The sequence below is a fragment of the Oncorhynchus mykiss genome, chromosome 10 (genome assembly GCF_057628025.1).
Source record: "Oncorhynchus mykiss isolate SJ-2025 chromosome 10, ASM5762802v1, whole genome shotgun sequence".
Lineage (NCBI taxonomy): Eukaryota > Metazoa > Chordata > Actinopteri > Salmoniformes > Salmonidae > Oncorhynchus > Oncorhynchus mykiss.
The window spans coordinates 74,212,844-74,233,984 of record NC_143031.1 but is presented as its reverse complement, the minus strand read 5'-3'; the positions used below and the strand labels follow the sequence as shown (position 1 = coordinate 74,233,984).

The 21,141-nt window shown below is 42.4% G+C and overlaps 3 protein-coding genes across 4 annotated transcripts; all 3 read left to right on the top strand.

Annotated features, from left to right (window-relative positions):
* The first annotated feature begins 2,890 nt into the window (after positions 1–2,890).
* On the top strand, positions 2,891–6,674 carry LOC110534758 (uncharacterized). The gene is made up of 6 exons (XM_036933921.2): positions 2,891–3,325; positions 3,415–3,518; positions 3,621–3,684; positions 3,857–5,666; positions 5,970–6,014; positions 6,375–6,674. Exons 1-4 carry the CDS (start codon positions 3,019–3,021, stop codon positions 4,948–4,950), a joined length of 1,569 nt encoding a protein of 522 aa, XP_036789816.2. The 5' UTR covers positions 2,891–3,018; the 3' UTR covers positions 4,951–5,666; positions 5,970–6,014; positions 6,375–6,674.
* A 3,325-nt stretch (positions 6,675–9,999) lies between these two features.
* On the top strand, positions 10,000–12,423 carry LOC110497279 (uncharacterized). Its single transcript, XM_036933920.2, has 4 exons — positions 10,000–10,476; positions 10,569–10,672; positions 10,776–10,839; positions 11,022–12,423. Exons 1-4 carry the CDS (start codon positions 10,167–10,169, stop codon positions 12,110–12,112), a joined length of 1,569 nt encoding a protein of 522 aa, XP_036789815.2. The 5' UTR covers positions 10,000–10,166; the 3' UTR covers positions 12,113–12,423.
* Positions 11,024–20,151, top strand: LOC110534760 (uncharacterized). Of its 2 annotated transcripts, XM_090187886.1 has the most exons (5): positions 11,024–13,036; positions 15,748–15,836; positions 18,070–18,173; positions 18,278–18,341; positions 18,520–20,151. In XM_090187886.1, the coding sequence occupies exons 3-5, from the start codon at positions 18,168–18,170 to the stop codon at positions 19,611–19,613; spliced, it is 1,164 nt and encodes a 387-aa protein (XP_090044012.1). In that variant the 5' UTR covers positions 11,024–13,036; positions 15,748–15,836; positions 18,070–18,167; the 3' UTR covers positions 19,614–20,151. The 2 variants fall into 2 exon arrangements, with proteins under 2 accessions (XP_090044012.1, XP_036809829.2); XM_036953934.2 differs by lacking the exons at positions 11,024–13,036; positions 15,748–15,836 and adding an exon at positions 17,523–17,982.
* Positions 20,152–21,141: the final 990 nt, after the last annotated feature.

Below are 21,141 nucleotides of genomic sequence, written 5' to 3'. Positions count from 1 at the left end.
AAGGTCCCATTGTGACATCAACTCCCAGACTTCCAACGTCCATTCATGGTAAACAATGCAGCTTTTGACACAAATCGGCAACTTTGACCACATTTCCAGCACTTTAGATAAAAAGCTAGAGGGTATGACATTGAGGTCTACTTCTCTGGTATTTAAATCTGGAATCAGAACATAATGATCTACTACCAATCAAAAGATACAGCTGTTTGTCTCATCCTTCAGCAGCCCAAACGGCGTTGTTGCTATGGATACCAATGCATTTCAATTGCAGAAAAATGGGCCATAGACTAGAATGGACAAAAAAAAATGTTTTTTTTGTTTAGACTTCCTATTTCACCATTTTAAGCTATCAACTCCAAACCAATGTTGACAGGTTCGGTCTGACCATACTTAGATTGCTTGTCAAAATATGTTTTTATTCTTATATACAGTGGGGCAAAAAAGCATTTAGTCAGCCACCAATTGTGCAAGTTCTCCCACTTAAAAAAATTAGAGAGGCCTGTAATTTTCATCATAGGTACACTTCAACTATGACAGACAAAATGAGAAAAAAATCCAGAAAATCACATTGTAGGATTTTTAATGAATTTATTTGCAAATTATGGTGGAAATAAGTATTTGGTCACCTACAAACAAGCAAGATTTCTGGCTCTCACAGACATGTAAATTATTTAAGAGGCTCCTCTGTCCTCCACTCGTTACCTGTATTAATGGCACCTGTTTGAACATGTTATCAGTATAAAAGACACCTGTCCACAACCTCAAACTGTCACACTCCAAACTCCACTATGGCCAAGACCAAAGAGCTGTTAAAGGACACCAGAAACAAAATTGTAGACCTGCACCAGCCTGGGAAGACTGAATCTGCAATAGGTAAGCAGCTTGGTTTGAAGAAATCAACTGTGAGAGCAATTATTAGGAAATGGAAGATATACAAGACCACTGATAATCTCCATCGATCTGGGGCTCCATGCAAGATCTCACCCCATGGGGTCAAAATGATCACAAGAACGGTGAGAAAAAATCCCAGAACCACACTGGGGGGGGATCTAGTGAATGACCTGCAGAGAGCTGGGACCAAAGTAACAAAGCCTACCATCAGTAACACACTACGCCACCAGGGACTCAAATCCTGCAGTGCCAGACGTGTCCCCCTGCTTAAGCCAGTACATATCCAGGCCCGTCTGAAGTTTGCTAGAGAGCATTTGGATGATCCAGAAGAAGATTGGGAGAATGTCATATGGTCAGATGAAACAAAATATAACTTTTTGGTAAAAACTCAACTCGTCGTGTTTGGAGGACAAAGAATGCTGAGTTGCATCCAAAGAACACCATACCTACTATGAAGCATGGGGGTGGAAACATCATGCTTTGGGGCTGTTTTTCTGCAAAGGGACCAGGACGACTGATCTGTGTAAAGGAAAGAATGAGTGGGGCCATGTATCGTGAGATTTTGAGTGAAAACCTCCTTCCATCTGCAAGGGCATTGAAGATTAAACGTGGCTGGGTCTTTCAGCATGACAATGATCCCAAACACACCGCCCGGGCAAGGAAGGAGTGGCTTCGTAAGAAGCATTTCAAGGTCCTGGAGTGGCCTAGCCAGTCTCCAGATCTCAACCCCATAGAAAATCTTTGGAGGGAGTTGAAAGTCCTTGTTGCCCAGCAACAGCCCCAAAACATCACTGCTCTAGAGGAGATCTGCATGGAGGAATGGGCCAAAATACCAGCAACAGTGTGTGAAAACCTTGTGAAGACTTACAGAAAACGTTTGACCTCTGTCATTGCCAACAAAGGGTATATAACAAACTATTGAGAAACTTTTGTTATTGACCAAATACTTATTTTCCACCATAATTTGCAAATAAATTCATTAAATATCCAACAATGTGATTTTCTGGATTTTTTTTCCTTCTCATTTTGTCTGTCATAGTTGAAGTGTACCTATGATGAAAATTACAGGCCTCTCATCTTTTTAAGTGGGAGAACTTGCACAATTGGTGTCTGACTAAATACTTTTTTGCCCCGCTATATATATATACTTTTTTAACCATAACCATTTACAATTTGCATAAATTAACATCGCTTTGATTGAGAACCATAGGAATATAGAGGTAGCTATTTAAAACGGTCTTGCTCCTTGGCCAATTAAACTACCAGACCAACATTAAAATGTTCAGGCTATCCTAATTTAAAAATATTTTAAACTGTTATTGACTATAACTATATACATTTGCAAAAATTAGCATAAAATAACTCACCAACAGTAAACTCTTAAAACGTTCAAGATAGACCAAACCAACTTTGACATGTTCAGGCCATTGTAACTTGATATGATTTAAAACATTTATTAACTATGACTATATAAATAGTTAACTTTTTATACTACTTCCACTACCAAAAAATAATTTTAGAGCTAAAGCAAGCCCCACAACTTTACTTAATGTAAAGTTACCAATGTTTTTTTTCATTTACAATATTCTAATTTGTAAAAACAAAAAATGAAATGTTGTTAGCTAGGAATCCCATTGGCTATTTATCCATTATATTTACAGATTACATTTTTTTTGTGCTTTCTCAGTGCGGAGTAAGCCTGAGCCTACTCTTTTATTTACTTATTTTTAACTGAAGAAATATATTTATTCTCTTTAACTTCAGGTTGTTTGCGGATTCTATATTTTTGTATTTGAACTTAATTGTGAAATAATTTTTGGAGGACAAGGAAGGCGGATTTTCAAAACATTCGATTCATTTTAGTAGCACCAACAACATGATAAAGCAGCGGATGGCAACGTTGAAAGGTAGAACTAACAAGTCGTGTGTGTAACCAATTTGTTATTTTAAAAACCAACCTTTTATTTTGAAAAACAATTCAGGAAGTAGCCCTAGTTTTGTTTCCGGAATTAATTTCTGTGTGTGTAGTATACCGTCTACATTGTGAACTTTGAATTCTCAAAACATTGACTGAATACTGCAAATTACTATAACATCATTGTTTAATATTTACATAGTTCCAAGGACATGTGCGATAGCGTCGCCTTTCATGCTCAGCTAGCTTCAATAATTGAGGTTTTGGCGAATGCAGCCGTTGCCGAAATCTGTAAACTTGTAGATGATGGCCATGCTGCCTTACGTATGGAAATTTCCCATAGCCAGAAAGAAATTGATAACCTGCGGAGGAAGCTGCTTTTGACAAAATACCAGAGTTCTCAACGGGGCACAGAGAAATTCGGAGCCCTGCGACGCACAGTTCACAGGCGCGACACCGATCTTGTTGCCCGAGCAAGAGCGAGCTTCGTTGGAAAGTCATCAGGCAGACATGGATATTGTAGGTTTTTTACCTTATTGAAACACGTTCAAAATAATTTGTAATGTAGAATATATAACGTTTATGATGGTTTATTTTTTCTGGTACAGTGGAGAATCGTTTTTCCAACAGTGAAGGGGACAACTTCACAAAGGATGTCACGAACTGGAAAGACGCAAGACGCACAGCGACAGACCAGGATGGGAGCATGCAGGTCAGTTGTCATAGACACTGTCAAATTGATGATTTGTTTTCTCATTTCAAATGGTGTCGGGGATATTTTTCTAATCAAATGTTTCTGATGAATACAAAACAGATGGCAGATATGCCAGAGTCACCTCTTATCAAAATGGAGAACCTTGGCTCAAGCAGAACAGAAGGTCATTTTATGCAACTAATCAAATCTATGACATTTACACATTGTTGAGTACAGCCTTTATTGCAGTATTTGATACACTTCTTAGTCATAAGCCATAACTAATAAATAAGGCAAAAAATAATCCATCTTCACTACAGGAAGCTGATGCTGTGCTTTATGTTGACCCATTTCAGAGATTGTCCAACTGGTCAGTGAGAGCAGTGAGAAGATCATTGTGGCAGAACCAGGTGCTTCGTCATCTACTGAAACCACAGACCTTCTGGACCAGCAGGGCAACAGACACAGAGCTCCAGACACCTCACTCAATATTGAACCTGAAAACCAGATGTTCCAGCATCCAGCGTCACAATACAACAGAGCAAGACAGGACCATCAGGTTGCTGAGGGTGTGACCTGGGAAACTGACCATCAACCCATAGAATACAGCCTGTCCCATTGGACAGAGAACCAAGAGACTGACAGCCCAACTGTGAATGCTCCTCACAATTCTGGGCCAGACTCCAAGAGGCTGTCTGGACATCCAGAGAGAAGAGGGGCGCCAGGTAACTCAGGGGTCAGCATGTCTGCTTTGGGCTCTCTGGACTGGGTACCTGATGTGGTGCTGGTGGACTCAGTTCCCATTAAAGTGGAGGCAGATATGAGTTCAGAATGGAGCATAACTGGCCAAGAGGCGACATCTGGAGAGGTCTGTTCAGACGGTAGGCAACTTGTGGACAACAGAGGAAGAGGGGGAATGGAGTCTGGACAGACAAAGTGTCCCCAAGACACTCAAAACACAGAGCAAGGGACAACTGTAGGATCAAGGTCCAAGATGTCAGATTTCAACAGACTGTCCTCCCTAAACAGCTTTTCATCCCCAAGTGTTACTCTCCTCCAGGTTCCCCAAAGAGGGAAGCCAGCCCCCTTCCTGAATTTCAACAGAGGCTACAATTTTTCATCGAAAGGCAAAGAAAAGCAGGCGCAACAGCTAACATCTCACTCGCCCAAGAGGCAACTCCGGTGCAGCCTCTGCGGAAAACCCTTCCCTCAGCCGGCGCAACTGCGGAGTCATATGCGGGTCCATACGGGTGAGAAACCGTACGGCTGCAGCCACTGCACCAAGCGCTTCTCCCACAGGCACCAGCTGAAGATGCATGAGAGGGTGCACACCGGAGAGAAACCATTTCACTGTGTCTACTGCGGGAAGTGCTTCACCCAGTCTAGTCACATGAAGAGGCACCTCCTCGTCCACACTGGTGGCAGGCCACAGGACATTGTGCTGCCCTGAGTGTTCCAGGGTGAAATTTCCCCTTGGTACAGATCTAGGATCAGCTTCCTCTTCTCCAATCCTAACCTTAACCATTAGTAGGAAAACATCTAAAACTGACCCAAGATCAGTGTGTAGGGGCAACTTCACACTATTCCGCCTGGTGTAATTATAGGCAAGGCCAGGAGTTTTTCCTCACCACGTGACCAGACCAGGGAGAAACTCCTGGCCCTAGTTGTAAGGGGAATGGCTCAACACTACTGTGTTTTAATATGCATACTGGGTCTTTGTGTTTTTAACAGTTTGTATAGTTACCACATTGAACACTACCCTCGGTGTGTAGTGGTAGTGTTTTCAGGTCAGCTGTTTTGATGCTTGGTCCGGAGTGGATTGATAATGTATAAGTTATTACAGGTGAAGATTTTAAACATCCTTATGAATTTGTATTGGTGCAGTGGTAAACCAAATAACAGCAATTAACAATTCAGGAAGCTCTGGACAGGTGTCTGGGTGAGCTAGGCCTGTTGGTGGTCGAGAACGCATTGCTCGGCTCATCTCGTACCTGGACATAGGGAGAAGGAGGGTGCAGGGAAGAGTGTGACGATGACTGTCACTTTCTGGACATCGACATGGCAGAAGAGAAGAGCCACAGGTTCCCTGGGTGCCAGTACACTCCTGGCCCTTGAAACAGATCTGGCGACCCAGCAGGTGCAAGGCGAGAGTGCTGACCTGGAATGGTAGGCTGTCAATGGTTGACTTTATAGAGGGTTTATTATGGTTAGATTTATCGGCGGCTTTATAGAACTATCTTGACATCACTTTACACTTTCCATAATATTCAGCCTAGGAAAACCTATTCAAAGTGGCAATTTGTTTTTGAGTCCCAGAATTAGAATGAATAGAATTAGAATCCATTCAATCAGAATTCTCTCTTGATTTTTTCTTTTCCATCCTGATGTGTTTCGAGTAAGCTAAACCAGTTAGGATGTGCACCAGTACTCTCGAACCAAGCTACTCACTCACCTCTTCTTTATTCCCAGAATCCCCAGAGGTACCATGGTCTGGGGAAACCTCATCTCCTGGAGGTAAGTAACAGTACCTGTTGGTTTATCTAACCTAGAACAGGCAGAACATCACCTTCCTACTTTCATAATATCAGATTTGAAACCGTTCACTCATTGTTTTTGATTATCCATACATGATGCTAATGATTTTTTTTGTGATGAAAATTCATATAATAGATTAATATAAATGTCTTCTAGACTTGGACATGCAGCTTAGGTGACTTCTCTCTCTCCCTCTCTCCTCTCTCTCTCTCTCTCTATATATATATATAATCACATACATACATACCACTGCTTAGCGGCCAAACTGATTGTTCCGGACTAGCACCTGATCTATATACAGATACAATATGGAAACCACTGAATTAACTTTCTTTGCAGCTTCCTCTGGAGTCGCTGGTGTGGATCTTCTGGGATGTGCTGCGTGTGGACGGGAAGAGAGGCTGCTGGAACCTGTCTCTGGTAGCGGAACCTTCCGTACCATCCTGAGAAAGCTGTCATCAAGGCAAAGAGTGGCTGCTTTGAAGAAAATTAATTTTATATTTTATATTAACTCTTTTTTAATTACTACATGATTCCATATGTTCATTCATAGTTTTGATGTCTTCACTGTTATTCTACAATGTAAAAAATAGTAAAAAATAAAGAAAAACCCTTGAATGAGTGGGTTTGTCCAAACTTTTGACTGGTACTGTATATACTTTTTAAAACTATAACCAATAAAATGTTTCATAAATGAATATGGGTTTGGATGAGAACTATAGGAATACAGAGGTAGATATTCAAAACGGTCTGGCACCTTGGCCCATTAAGCTACAAGACCAAACTTTAAAACATTCGGGCTATCCTACCTTAAAATGATTTAAAACGGATAGACTATAACTACATTTGCATAAAATTCTCTGTAAAAGTAACTATTGAACTGTTCCAAGTTAGAGACAGACACCAAACCAATTTTCACATGTTGAGGCCATCCTAACTAAAAAAATATTTAAAAACTACAACTACAAATGTGCATAAATTAGCATATCCATAAAAGCGTACGGCTGTTGTCGGAGTTTAGAGTGGCGAAATGTAGCTAGCTAACAGCTCTCTTGTCTCGTCATTGAGCAGCCCAAATGTAGCTGTTGCTATGGGTACTCACACGTGCAGAGGAGAGCATGGGGCAGTGCAGGAAGCAAGGGACAAACCGAGATTAGCTATTGATACTAATTGAGGAAGTTACTGTGTTTCTAATGTGTTGAGAAATCGGGCTACGGTAGGGTAGGGCCTGAGCGTCACCAGCATGGTTAGGAATCGGTCTAAAAATGTCATGCCTCTGCTTTTCTTTTCATTCAAATAGTTCAACTACCACTAAAATACTTTTAAAAAGATGGCATCACTAGATGGACCATCATATTTCCCTCCCCAAATAATAGCCTAAATGTTTCTAATTCCTTATGAGTTCCTCCCTTCCACCACAACAGCAAGCCTTCATATTCAGAAAGTATTTTCTATCTCACTTTGAACAACAGACCTATGAATACTCTGTACTGTTTGATCATTACATCATCATTAAACTAAAATCAAACTTTATTGACATTTTTACCAAATGCATCTATTTATCTAAAACCCCCAGCATGGATTGAGTTGCTTTGCTTTCCTACGAGTGTTGTCTACATAATCCAGCCTTTTATTACCATCGTCTGACAGATCTATGTCTTTCTTCTTTTAGTTTTCACACTCAACTGTAGTTTAGACATTGTGATCTTACTGCCCTATAATCCAAAGCAATAAGGTTGATATAGTAGTCTGTCAAAGTAATCAGACCAATTGTTTTACCTAATATAACTTTGACTACAGAGCATTCAGAATTCAGACCCCTTCCCCTTCTCCACATTATGTTACGTTACAGCCTTATTTTAAAATTGATAAAATAATTATTTTTTTCTATCTACACACTACACTATAATGACAAAGTGAAAACAGGCTTTTAGAAATGTTTGCAAATGTATAACAAATTTAAAAAATACCTTATTTACATAAGTAATCAGGCCCTTTGCTATGAGACTAGAAATTGAGCTCAGTTGCACCCTGTTTCCATTGATCCTCGAGATGTTTCCACAACTTGATTGTAGTCCACCTGTGGTAAATTCAATTGATTGGACATGATTTGGAAAGGCACACACCTGTCTATAAGGTCCCACAGTTGACAGTGCATGTCAGAGCAAAAACCAAGCCATGAGGTTGAAGGAATTGTGTCGAGGCACAGATCTGGGGAAAGGTACCAAAAAATGTCTGCAGCACTGTGAAGGTCCACAAGAACACAGTGACCCCCATCATACTTAAATTGAAATAGTTTAGAACCACCGAGACTCTTCTTCTTGGTCGCCCGGCAAAACTGAGCAATCGGAGGAGAAGGGCCTTGGTCAGGGAGGTGACCAAGAGCCGGATGGTCACTCTAACAGAGCTCTAGAGTTCCTCTGTGGAGATGGGAGTACTTCCAGAAGAACAACCTTCTCTGCAGCACTCCACCAATCAGGTCTTTAGGGTACAGTGGACAGAAGCCACTTCTCAGTAAAATGCACATGACAGCCCGCTTGGAGTTAACCAAAAGGCACCTAAAGGACTCTGACCACGAGAAACAAGATTATCTGGTCTGATGAAACCAAGATTGAACTCTCTCGTCCTGAATGCCAAGTGTCACGTCTGGAGGAAACCTGGCACACTCCCTACGGTGAAGCATGGTGGTGGCAGCATCATGCTGTGGAGAAGTTTTTCAGTGGCAGGGACTGGGAGACTAGTCTGGATCGAGGGAAAGCTGAATGGAGCAAAGTACAGAGGACCTTGATGAAAACCGTCTCCAGAGCGCTCAGGACCTCAGACTGAGGGTGAAGGTTCAGCTTCCAACAGGACAATGACTCTAAGCACACAGCCAAGACAACGCAGGAGTGGCTATGGGACCAGTCTCTGAATGTCCTTGAGTGGCCCTGCCAGAGCCCGGACTTGAACCCGATCGATCTCTGAAGAGACTTGAAAATAGCTGTGCAGTGACGCTCCCCATCCAACCTGACAGAGCTTGAGAGGATCTGGAGAGAAGAATGGGAGAAACTCTCCAAATACAGGTGTGCCAAGCTTGTAGCGTCATACCCAAGAAGACTCGAAGCTATTATCACTGCCATAGGTGCTTCAATAAAGTACTGAGTGATGGTCTGAATACTTATGTAAATGTCATATTTCAGTTTTATTCATAAATTTTTTTGCAACATTTTCTAAAAACCTGTTTTTTTCTATTTAATCCATTGTAGACTATTTAATCCATTGTAGAATAAGGCTGTAAAGTAACAGAATGTGATAAAAGTCAAGGGGTCTGAATACTTTCCGAATGCACTATTTAAAGTCAATGCTTTGCTGTAAATAGTAAAGTAAAACTGGTTCAACTTCTTCCACTTTGAGGAGCTAAAGCAAGCCCCAGAACTTTACTTCATGTAAAGTTACCATCTAGTTAGTCATTTCTTTATACAGTTTTGTAATTTATATTTAAAAAAAAATATATATATATATATATATATATATATATATTCAGATTTTTAGCCGTTTCACATCCGTTACACGTCCAATTCAGATTTTTATTTCTACTGTTACATTGTTCAGAATTAGAATGCATTCTCAGTGTGGTGCTTCAATTAGTTTGGAGGCTACTAACCCTTAGCTTTCTCTCTTGATTGACTCATTGTTAACTGAAGGAATACATTTATTCCTTTTAAATTCGGGTTGTATGCTGAGTCTGTATTTTTTTTACTTTAACTTATTAGTAAAATTGTTGAAGGACAACCTGTGCTTGTTATATTTGTAATCACTTAATTGAAAGGCAAATTATATTTTTTTAACAATTTGATTCCTTTTAATAGCAGCAACAATATGATACAGCAGCAGGTGGCAATGTTGGAAGTTTGAACTAAGGTAAATCGTGTGTGTGTGTGTGTGTGTGTGTGTGTGTGTGTAACCAACCTTTATTTTGAAAAGCAAACTTTTTTTATTTTGAAGAACGATCCAGGAAGTAGCAGAACAAAAACAACTACAATTGTGTTCAATGCTCTATGGTGTGAACTGTGTAGTCTGAAGACGTTGACTTTACACTGCAATGCAAATTGCTATAACATAAGTGTTTAACATAAACATAGTGCTAAGGACATGTCCGATACTGTCGCATTTCATGCTCAGCTAGCCTCCATCGTCGAGGTATTGGCGAATGCAGCCGTTGCCGAAATCTGCAAACTTGTAGATGACGGCCATGCTGCTTTACGTTTGGAAATTTCCCATAGCCAGAAAGAAATTGAGAACTTGCGGAGGAAGCTGGTTTTGACAAAATGTCAGACTTCTCGACGGAGCTCAGAGAGATTTGGAGCCCTGCGACGCACAGTTCACAGGCACGTGGACACAAATCATGTTGCCCGGGGAAGAGGGAGCTTTGTAGTGAAGTCGACAGGCAGACTTGGATATTGTAGGTTTTTTACCTTATTTAAACACTTTAAAAAAAATGGTTGGTAATGTAGAATCTATAACGTTTACGAGGGTTTCTCTTGTTTGGTGCAGTGAAGAATCGTTTTGACGACATTGAAGAGGGCAACTTCATGCAGGATGTCACTACCTGGAAAGACGCTGGACGCACAGCGACAGACCATAATGGGGGCATGCAGGTCAGTTGTCATAGACATGGTCAAATGTATTATTGTTATCATATTTCAAGTGCTGTTGTGGATATGTTATTAATTAAAGGTTTCTGATGAATACAAAACACAGATGGCAGATATGCAAGAGGAAACTTGTGTCAAAATGGAGAACCTTGACACCAGTACAATAGAAGGTATTTGTTGTTGTTGAAACTAATCCAACCCTATGCAATTTACATGTTAAGTAAAGCTGTCCATGTTTATTTCAGTATTTTATTAACTTCTTGGTCATAACTCATAACTATTAAATAAGGCAAAGAAGAATCAGTCTCCACTACAGGAAGCTGATGCTGTGCTTTACTTTTCCCCATTTCAGAGATTGTCCAACCAGTCAGTGAGAGCAGTGAGAAGATCATTGTGGCAGAACCAGGTTCTTCATCATCTACTGAAACCACAGACCATCTGGACCAGCAGGGCAACAGACACAGAGCTCCAGACACCTCACTCAATATAGAACCTGAAAACCAGACGTTCCAGCATCCAGCATCACAATACAGCAGAGCAAGACAGGACCATCAGGTTGCTGAGGGTGTGACCTGGGAAACTGACCATCAACCCATAGAATACAGCCTGTCCCAATGGACAGAGAACCAAGAGACTGACAACCCAACTGTGAATGCTCCTCACAATGCAGGGCCAGACTCCAAGAGGCTGTCTGGACATCCAGAGAGGAGAGGGGCGCCAGGTAACTCTGGGGTCTGCATGTCTGCTTCAGGCTCTCTGGACTGGCTGCCTGATGTGGTGATGGTGGACTCAGTTCCCATTAAAGTGGAGGCAGATATGAGTTCAGAATGGAGCATAACTGGCCAAGAGGTGACATCTGGAGAGGTTTGTTCAGACAGCAGGCAGCTTGTGGACAACAGAGGAAGAGGGGGAATGGAGTTTGGACAGACAACATGTCCCCCTGACACTCAACATGTAGAGCAAGGGAGAACTGTAGGACCAAGGTCCAAGTTTCCAGATATCAATGGACTGTCCAACCGAAACAGCTTTTCATCCCCAAGGGTTACTCTCCACCAGGTTCCCCAAAGAGGGAAGCCAGCACCCTTCCCGAATTTCAACAGAGGCTCCACTTCTTCATCGAAAGGCATAGAAAAGCAGCAACAACAGCTGACGTCTCACTCCAGCAAGAGATATCTCCGGTGCAGCCTCTGCGGAAAGCCATTCCCCCAGGCGTACCTAAGCAGGCACATGCGGGTCCATACGGGGGAGAAACCGTACGGCTGCAGCCACTGCACCAAGCGCTTCTCCCACAGCCACCAGTTGAAGAGGCATGAGAGGGTCCACACCGGAGAGAAACCGTTTCAATGTGTCTACTGTGGGAAGTGCTTCACCCAGTCCTGTCACATGAAGAAGCACCTCCTCGTCCACACTGGCGGCAGGCCACAGGACGTTGTGCTGCCCTAAGTGTTCCTGGCTATAGTTCAGACTAGATACAGATCTAGGATCAGCTTCCTCTCCCACAATCCTAACCTTGACCATTAGTGGATTTTTTGTATTCTTTAAACTGACCCAACATCAGCATCTAAGGGCAACTTCACACTACTCCTCCCAGTGTAATGATAGGCAGGGCCTGGAGTTTTTCCTCACCACGTGACCAGGCCAGGGAAAAACTCCTGGCCCTAGTTGTAAATGGAATGTCTCAACACTACTGTGGTTTATATATGAATACTGGGTCCATGTGTTTTTCACTTTGAATGGTTTCCTCATTGAACGCTTCCCTCTGTATAGTGGTCGTGTTTTCAGGTCAACTGGCTTGATGCTTGGTCCAGCGTGGATTGATAATGTATAATTTATTACAGGTGAAGATTTTAAACGTATTTTAGTCCGTTAGCAGACGCTCTTATCCATAGCGACTTACAAGAGCATTTAGGGTTAAGTGCTGTGCTCAAGGGCACGTTGACAGATTTTTCAGCTTGTCGGCTAGGTGATTCCAACCTGCGACCTTTCAGTTATTGGCTCAACACTCTTAACCGCTTGGCTACATCCTTATGAATTTGTATTTGTGCAGTGGGGAACCAAAGTACAATAATTAAGACTACATTTCCATTAACCTGTCAATAAGACAGATTCCCTATCAGACTGATAGACTGTAACGATGTAGATAGATTTCATATCATTGTGAACAGAGTTCTGGAAGCACTGGACAGGTGCCTGGGCGAGCAAGGCCTGTTGGTGGTTGAGAGTTTGTTGCTCGTCTCTGTTCGTACTTGGACGCAGGGATGAGGAGGAGGAAGGCGCTGGGTTCCCAGACGCCAGCACACACCTTGCCCTGGAAACGAACCTGGCGTCCCAGCAGTTACAAGGAGAGAGAGAGTGCTGACTGGAATGGTAAGCTGTCAATATTTGTCGTTTATACAGGGTTTAACATGGTTGGATTTCTAGAGTTCGATAAAGCCATCTTGATACCCTTCCCATCATATTCTGCCTAGGAAAATTTTGATTGCAATAACACATTTCTTCCATTAATTAATGAATATTTATAAATGAATATTAAAAGTATATGTTTTTTTTTTTTACGAACATTGTCAAACATAATGTACAATTCAATTCAAAGTTCTGCTAGCTTTAAAGTTATGGCTTCTTTTACAGAAATACTTTGGCATAGTTAACAATGTAACCAATCACAGCCCTCCTTTTAAGTGTCATTGCACATCCTGCAAATCAACAGCAGAGGAGACTATTTTGAATCCATTTTCACATTCACTCTGTTGGTAATGCTTAAAAATGTGTTTATTACTCTAAAAGTAGCAGAGATTCCACTCTGTATCTTTGATATGCCCATAGTGTATTATGTCCAATAATATATTGAAAAATTTGCCAAATCAAAAGTGGGATCTTTTCACTTCATGTTGATATTTTTCTATATTCCGAAATGTATGTAAGAAATGTTATTGAAATCAAAATACATATGACAGAGCGAGCAATTTAGCTTCATATGACACCATGTATTGGCATGTAGCACCTACAGATGAAACAATATGGAGTCTTACAGGAGTCCTGGGTAATGTCAAATTTTAACTATAGTTAGTTATTTCTAAATTTTGCTTTAAGACACTGTTAAATATATATATATATATATATATCTCCTCAGCAAAAAAAGAAACGTCCTCTCAGTGTCAACTGCTTTTTCAGCAATCTTAACATGTTTAAATATTTGTATGAACATAAGATTCAACAACTGAGACATAAACTGAACAAGTTCCACAGACATGTGACTAACAGAAATGGAATAATGTGTCCCTGAATAAAGGGGGGTCAAAATCAAAAGCAACAGTCAGTATCTGGTGTGGCCACCAGCTGCACTAACTACTGCAGTGCATCTCCTCCTCATGGACTGCACCCGATTTGCTAGTTCGTGCTGTGAGATGTTACCCACTCTTCCACCAAGGCACCTGCAAGTTCCTGGACAATTCTGGGGGGGAATGGCCCTAGCCCTCACCCTCCGATCCAACAGGTCCCAGACGTGCTCAATGGGATTGGGATCCGGGCTCTTCGCTGGCCATGGCAGAACACTGACATTCGTGTCTTGCAGGAAATCATGCACAGAATGAGCAGTATGGCTGGTGGCATTGTCATGCTGGAGGGTCATGTCAGGATGAGCCTGCAGGAAGGGTACCACATGAGGGAGGAGGATGTCTTCCCTGTAACGCACAGCGTTGAGATTGCCTGCAATGACAACAAGCTCAGTCCGATGATGCTGTGACACACCTCCCCAGACCATGACAAACCCTCCACATCCAAATTGACCCTGCTCCAGAGTACAGGCCTCGGTGTAACGCTCATTCCTTCAACGATAAATGCGAATTTCGACCATCACCCCATGTCAGACAAAACCGCAAATCGTCAGTGAAGAGCATTTTTTTTGCCAGTCCTGTCTGGTCCAGCGACGATGGGTTTGTGCCCATAGGCAACGTTGTTTGCCGGTGATGTCTGGTGAGGACCTGCCTTACAACAGGCCTACAAGCCCTCAGTCCAGCCTCTCTCAGCCTATTGCGAACAGTCTGAGCACTGATGGAGGGATTGTGCGTTCCTGGTGTAACTCGGGCAGTTGTTGTTGCCATCCTGTACCTGTCCCGCAGGTGTGATGTTCGGATGTACCGATCCTGTGCAGGTGTTGTTACATGTGATCTACCACTGCGAGGACGATCAGCTGTCCGCCCTGTCTCCCTGTAGCGCTGTCTTAGGCGTCTCACAGTACGGACATTGCAATTGATTGCCCTGGCCACATCTGCAGTCCTCATGCCTCCTTGCAGCATGCTTAAGGCACGTTCACAAAGTTGAGCAGGGACCCTGGATATCTTTCTTTTGGTGTTTTTCAGAGTAAGTAGAAAGGCCTCTAGTGTCCTAAGTTTAAATAACTGTGACCTTAATTGCCTACCGTCTGTAAGCTGGTAGTGTCTTAATGACCTTTCCACAGGTGCATGTTCATTAATTGTTTATCGTTCATTGAACAAGCATGGGAAACGGTGTTTAAACCCTTTACAATGAAGATCTATGAAGTTATTTGGATTTTTACGAATTATCTTTGAAAGACAGGGTCCTGAGAAAGGGATGTTTCTTTTATTGCTGAGTTATTTATATATCTCAATAAACAATCCTGTGGTGTGTGGAGGGGAAGTGAGGCAACTGGAACCTGTCTCTGGTCTGCCGAACCTTCAATACAATGCTGACAAATTAGGTTTTCAGGAAGTACTCCACAGGGAAGGTTAGTATTGATAATTCCTTAAATCTGAAAAAGCCTATGGGAAACATGGACTTTTTTTATTCATTCATTCAATATCATGGAGTGCTCTGAGGACAGTTTCATGAACCATGATTCCCCCCAAAATCTTTCCAGATAAAGGAACGTCTTGAATCTCATTCTGTGATTGGTTGTTACAGTCTTGCAAACATCATTGTATGTCAACACTGTGTGCAAACACCTCAAAAGGGGTCTGTGTCCCATAGACTTAAGATTCTTTACTTGTGCATTCATATTCCATGTCTTCCATTCTGGTTTGTCTGACAATCTTTTGTCCTGTTCTGTGTTTCTTTTCCAGAGATCTGATCCTGAACCCAAGTAGTTACTGAAAGGAGAAGCCAGGACATTGTGGTTACAGGTCACTGTGAAGGACAACATGTTATTTAGGTGTTTAGCTATGACTCAAGACTATCAGAAATCCCTTTGGCTATTTATATACAGTACCAGTCAAAAGTTTGGACACACCTACTCATTCCCAAGTGGGCTCCAGAGTGACGCAGCGGTCTTAGGCACTGTGTCTCAGTGCTAGAGGTGTCACTACAGACTCTGGTTGGATTCCAGGCTGTGTCACAACCGGCCGTGATTGGGAGTCCCATAGGGCTGCTCACAATTGGCCCAGCGTATTCTGGGTAAGGGTTTGGCCGGGGTAGGCTGTCATTGTAAATAAGACTTTGTTTTTAACTGACTTGCCTAGTTAAATAAAGGTTAAAAAAAATACTTTGAAAGTTTCTTCAAGTGCAGTCGCAAAAACCATCAAGCGCTATGATGAAACTGGCTCTCATGAGGACCGCCACAGGAAAGGAAGACCCAGAGTTACCTCTGCTGCAGAGGATAAGTTCATTAGAGTTAACTGCACCTCAGATTGCAGCCCAGAATAAATGCTTCAGAGTTCGAAACATCTCAACATCAACTGTTCAGAGGAGACAGAATCAGGCCTTCATGGTCGAATTGCTGAAAAGAAGACACTACTAAAGGACACCAATGAGAAGAAGAGACTTGCTTGGGCCAAGAAACACGAGCAATGGACATTAGATTGGGGGGGAAGTCTGCTTTGCTCTGATGAGTCCAAATGTGAGATTTTTTTGTGAGATGCAGAGTAGGTAAACGGATGATCGCCGCATGTGTGGTTCCCACTGTGAAGCATGGAGAAGGAAGTGTGATGGTGTGGGGGTGCTTTGCTGGTGACACTGTGATTTATTTAGAATTCAAGGCACACTTAACCAGCATGGCTACCACAGCATTCTGCAGCGATACCCAACACACCTCCAGGCTGTGTGAGGGCTATTTGATGAAGAAGGATGGTGATAGAGTGCTGCATCAGATGACCTGGCCTCCACAACCCAATTGAGATGGTTTGGGATGAGTTGGACCTCAGAGTGAAGGAAAAGCAGCCAACAAGTACCCAGCATATGTGGGAACTCCTTCAAGACGGTTGGAAAAGCATTCCTCAAGAAGCTGGTTAAGAGAATGCCGAAGAGTGTGCAAAGCTGCCAAAGCAAAGGGTGGCTTTAAGAATGTAAAATCTAAAATATATATATTTTTTTGTTTAACACTTTTTTGGTTACTACATGATTCCATATGTGTTATTTCATAGTTTTGATGTCTTCACTATTATTCTACAACGTAGAAAATAGTAAAACAAAAATAAAGAAAACCCCTGGAATGAGTAGATGGGTCCAAACTATTGACTGGTACTGTATTGTGTATTACATTTAAAATATATTTTTCTACTGTTACATTGTTTAGAATTAGAGTGCATTCTCATTGTGTGCGTCAGTTAACCCGTAGCCTATTCTTTGATTTACTAAGTTTTAACCGCCGGGAACTTATTCGTTTTAGGTTGTATGCCTATTCTGTTTTTTGTGTAGAACTAAATAGTAAAATAATAATTTTTGGAGGACAAAGTGTGTGTTTGATTAAATTCACTACTTCAATGAAAGTCAAAGAAGGCTGATTTTAAAAAATCGAATAATATTCCATTCAGTAGCAGCTACAATATGATACAGCAACCGGTAGCAATGTTGGAACTAACATAAGTCGTGTGTAATCAACCTTTAATTTGAAATACGATCCAGGAAGTAGGTGACATCTTGTTTCCGGAACAAGAAGAGTTGTGTGAAGAAGCGTACAGTTTATGTTGTAAACAGTTAAGTCTTAAGACGTTGACTGAACAATGCAAATTATTATAACATAAGCGTTTAACATAGAGCCAATGAGATGTCCGATACTGTAGCCTTTCATGCTCAGCTAGCCTCCATCATTGAGGTTTTGGCAAATGCAGCCGTTGCCGAAATCTGCAAACTTGTAGATGACGGCCATGCTGCCTTACGGTTGGAAATTTCCCATAGCCAGAAAGAAATCGACAACCTGCGGAGGAAGCTGCTTTTGACAAAATTCCAGAATTCTCGACGGAACGCAGATAAATTGGGAGTCCTGCGACGCACAGTTCACAAACGCGTGGACACCGATACTTTTACCCGGGCAAGGGCAAGAGAGAGCTTCGTAGAAAAGCCAACAGACAGACTTGGATATTGTAGGTTTTAAACTTATTTCAAAAACGTTAACATTAATGGGTCATGTGAAATATATGACGTTTGAGCGTTGTTCTTTTCTGGTGCAGTGCAGAATTGTTTTGCCGACAGTGAAGGGAGCAACTTTACGCAGAATGTAGCCAACTGGAGAGACTCCGGACGCACAGCAACAGACCGGGATTGGGGTATGCAGGTCAGTTGTCATAGACATGGTCAAATGTATTTTATTTTCCCATATTTCTAATGGCGTTGGGAATATTTTTATAATAAAATGTTCCTGATGACTACAAAACACAGATGGCAGATATGCAGGAGGCACCTCTTATCAAAATGGAGAACCATGGCACCAGCAGAACAGAAGGTATTTTTGTTAAACTTATTTAATCTATGCACTTTACACTTTGTTGCTTGACCAATCCTTCAATGTTTATTGCAGTATTTGATTAACTTCTTAGTCATAACCCATAGCTAATAAGGCAAAGAAGAATCAGTCTCCACTACAGGAAGCTGATGCTGTGCTTTACTTTTCCCCATTTCAGAGATTGTCCAACCAGTCAGTGAGAGCAGTGTGAAGATCATTGTAGCAGAACCAGGTTCTTCATCATCTACTGAACCCACAGACCTTCTGGACCAGCAGGGCAACAGACACAGAGCTCCAGACACCTCACTCAATATAGAACCTGAAAACCAGACGTTCCAGCATCCAGCGTCACAATACAGCAGAGCAAGACAGGACCATCAGGTTGCTGAGGGGGTGACCTGGGAAACTGACCATCAACCCATAGAATACAGCCTGTCCCAATGGACAGAGAACCAAGAGACTGACAGCCCAACTGTGAATGCTCCTCACAATGCAGGGCCAGACTCCAAGAGGCTGTCTGGACATCCAGAGAGGAGAGGGGCGCCAGGTAACTCAGGGGTCAGCATGTCTGCTTCAGGCTCTCTGGACTGGCTGCCTGATGTGGTGATGGTGGACTCAGTTCCCATTAAAGTGGAGGCAGATATGAGTTCAGAATGGAGCATAACTGGCCAAGAGGTGACATCTGGAGAGGTCTGTTCAGAAAGCAGACAGCTTGTGGACAACAGAGGAAGAGGGGGAATGGAGTCTGGACAGACAACGTGTCCCCCTGACATTCAACATGCAGAGCAAGGGACAACTGTAGGATCAAGGTCCAAGATGTCAGATTTCAATGGACTGTCCACCCGAAACAGATTTTCATCCCCAAGGGTTACTCTCCACCAGGTTCCCCAAAGAGGGAAGCCAGCCCACTTCCCAAATTTCAACAGAGGCTCCACTTCTTCATCGAAAGGCATAGAAAAGCAGCCACAACAGCTGACGTCTCACTCGCCCAAGAGACAGCTCCGGTGCAGCCTCTGTGGAAAGCCCTTCCACCAGCCGGCGCACCTGCGGAGTCATATGCGGGTCCATACGGGTGAGAAACCGTACGGCTGCAGCCACTGCACCAAGCGCTTCTCCCACAGCCACCAGCTGAAGATGCATGAGAGGGTGCACACCGGAGAGAAACCGTTTCAATGTGTCTACTGCGGGAAGTCCTTCACCCAGTCCGGCAACATGAAGAAGCACCTCCTCGTCCACACTGGTGGCAGGCCACAGGATATTGGGCTGCCCTGAGTGTTCCAGGGTGAAGTGTCCCCTTGGTAGAGATCTAGGATCAGCTTCCTCTCCCACAATCTTAACCTTTACCATTAGTAGAAAGAAATGCTAAACTGACCCAACATCAGTGTCTAGGGGCAATTTAACACTACTCTACCAGGCGTTATGAAATGCAGGGCCAGTAGTTTTTCCTCAGAATGTGACCAGACTGGGGGAAAACTCCTGGTCCTAGTTGTAAGGGCTCCACACTCGTGGGTTTTCATATGAGAACGGAGTCGATGTGTTTTTAACAGTTTGATTGGTTTCTACATTAAACAGTTCCGGTGTGTAGTGGTAATGTTTTCAGTGTACTGGCTTGATGCTTGGTCCAGAGTGGATAGATAATGTATAAGTTATGAAGAAGACTCGATCCCGAGCTAGCCTGATGACTCTCACTAAATCATTCAGCTGCTCTGTCGTTCACGACATACTTTAGTCTGAGACTGCTATCATTGAAGTTGTTTGTGGTGATAAGGGGCACTATGGGTGTTGTACAAAATAAAGTAATCAGTAATTGCATCGTCTCTAACCAATTAAAAGTGTCCATGCCAATGACGAATTTTAGAACCATAGCTTTAATCACGCGTTTTCTGACTCTGGCCCAACCCAATCGGTTTCTGGACCAATCAGATGGCCCAAAATGTGCTAGCATTCAGTGAAACGTCGGTGAGGTACTCCGATCTGGACTCATTGCTCTCAAGAACCTGACATCCGAGGGAGTGGTGTAGGATTTGGCCAGAGCAAAGAGTCTTGATAGCCAGGAAAATCCTGAGCCCCAGTAGTATCTGAAAGTAGAATCCAGTACATTGTGGTTACAGCTTCCTGTGAATGACGACATAAACCATTATATTCTTGCTGTATGATTGCTGCACTGCATACACCCCTATTACCAATGTAATTATTAGTGCGGTTTGCGAAGCGCGAGACCCCACTTTAAATGTGTCATACTTTATATTATTATTATTAAGCTAGAAACGCCATTCAAACTTTAAACGTGCAGAGCGGTCAGGACCAATGTGCTTGCGTACAACTTTTTATAGCTTTTGTACTTTTTAAACTGCTAAGCTTTTTGTCCCTTATTTACTTCTATAGTTTTTATTCAACATTGTAAAGGTCCTTTTGTAACATCAACTCCCAGACTTCCAACATCCATTCATGGTGAATAATGCAACTTTTGACACAAATCTGCAACTTTGACCACATTTCCAGCACTTTAAATAAAAACCTAGAGGGTATGACATTGAGGTCTACTTCTCTGATATTCAAATCTGGAATCGGAACATAATTATCTACTACCAATCAAAAGTTACAGCGGTTTGTCTGAGTTTAGAGTGACGAAAAGCAGCTAAATGAAGTTAGCTAACAGCTCTCATGTCTCGTCGTTGAGAGGCCCAAACGAAGCCGTTGCTATGGATACCAATGCATTCCAATGGCAAGAAAGTGCCATGTACTAGAATGGTAACATTTTTTAAATAATCTACATTTACAGTATCTCCTCTTTAACCAT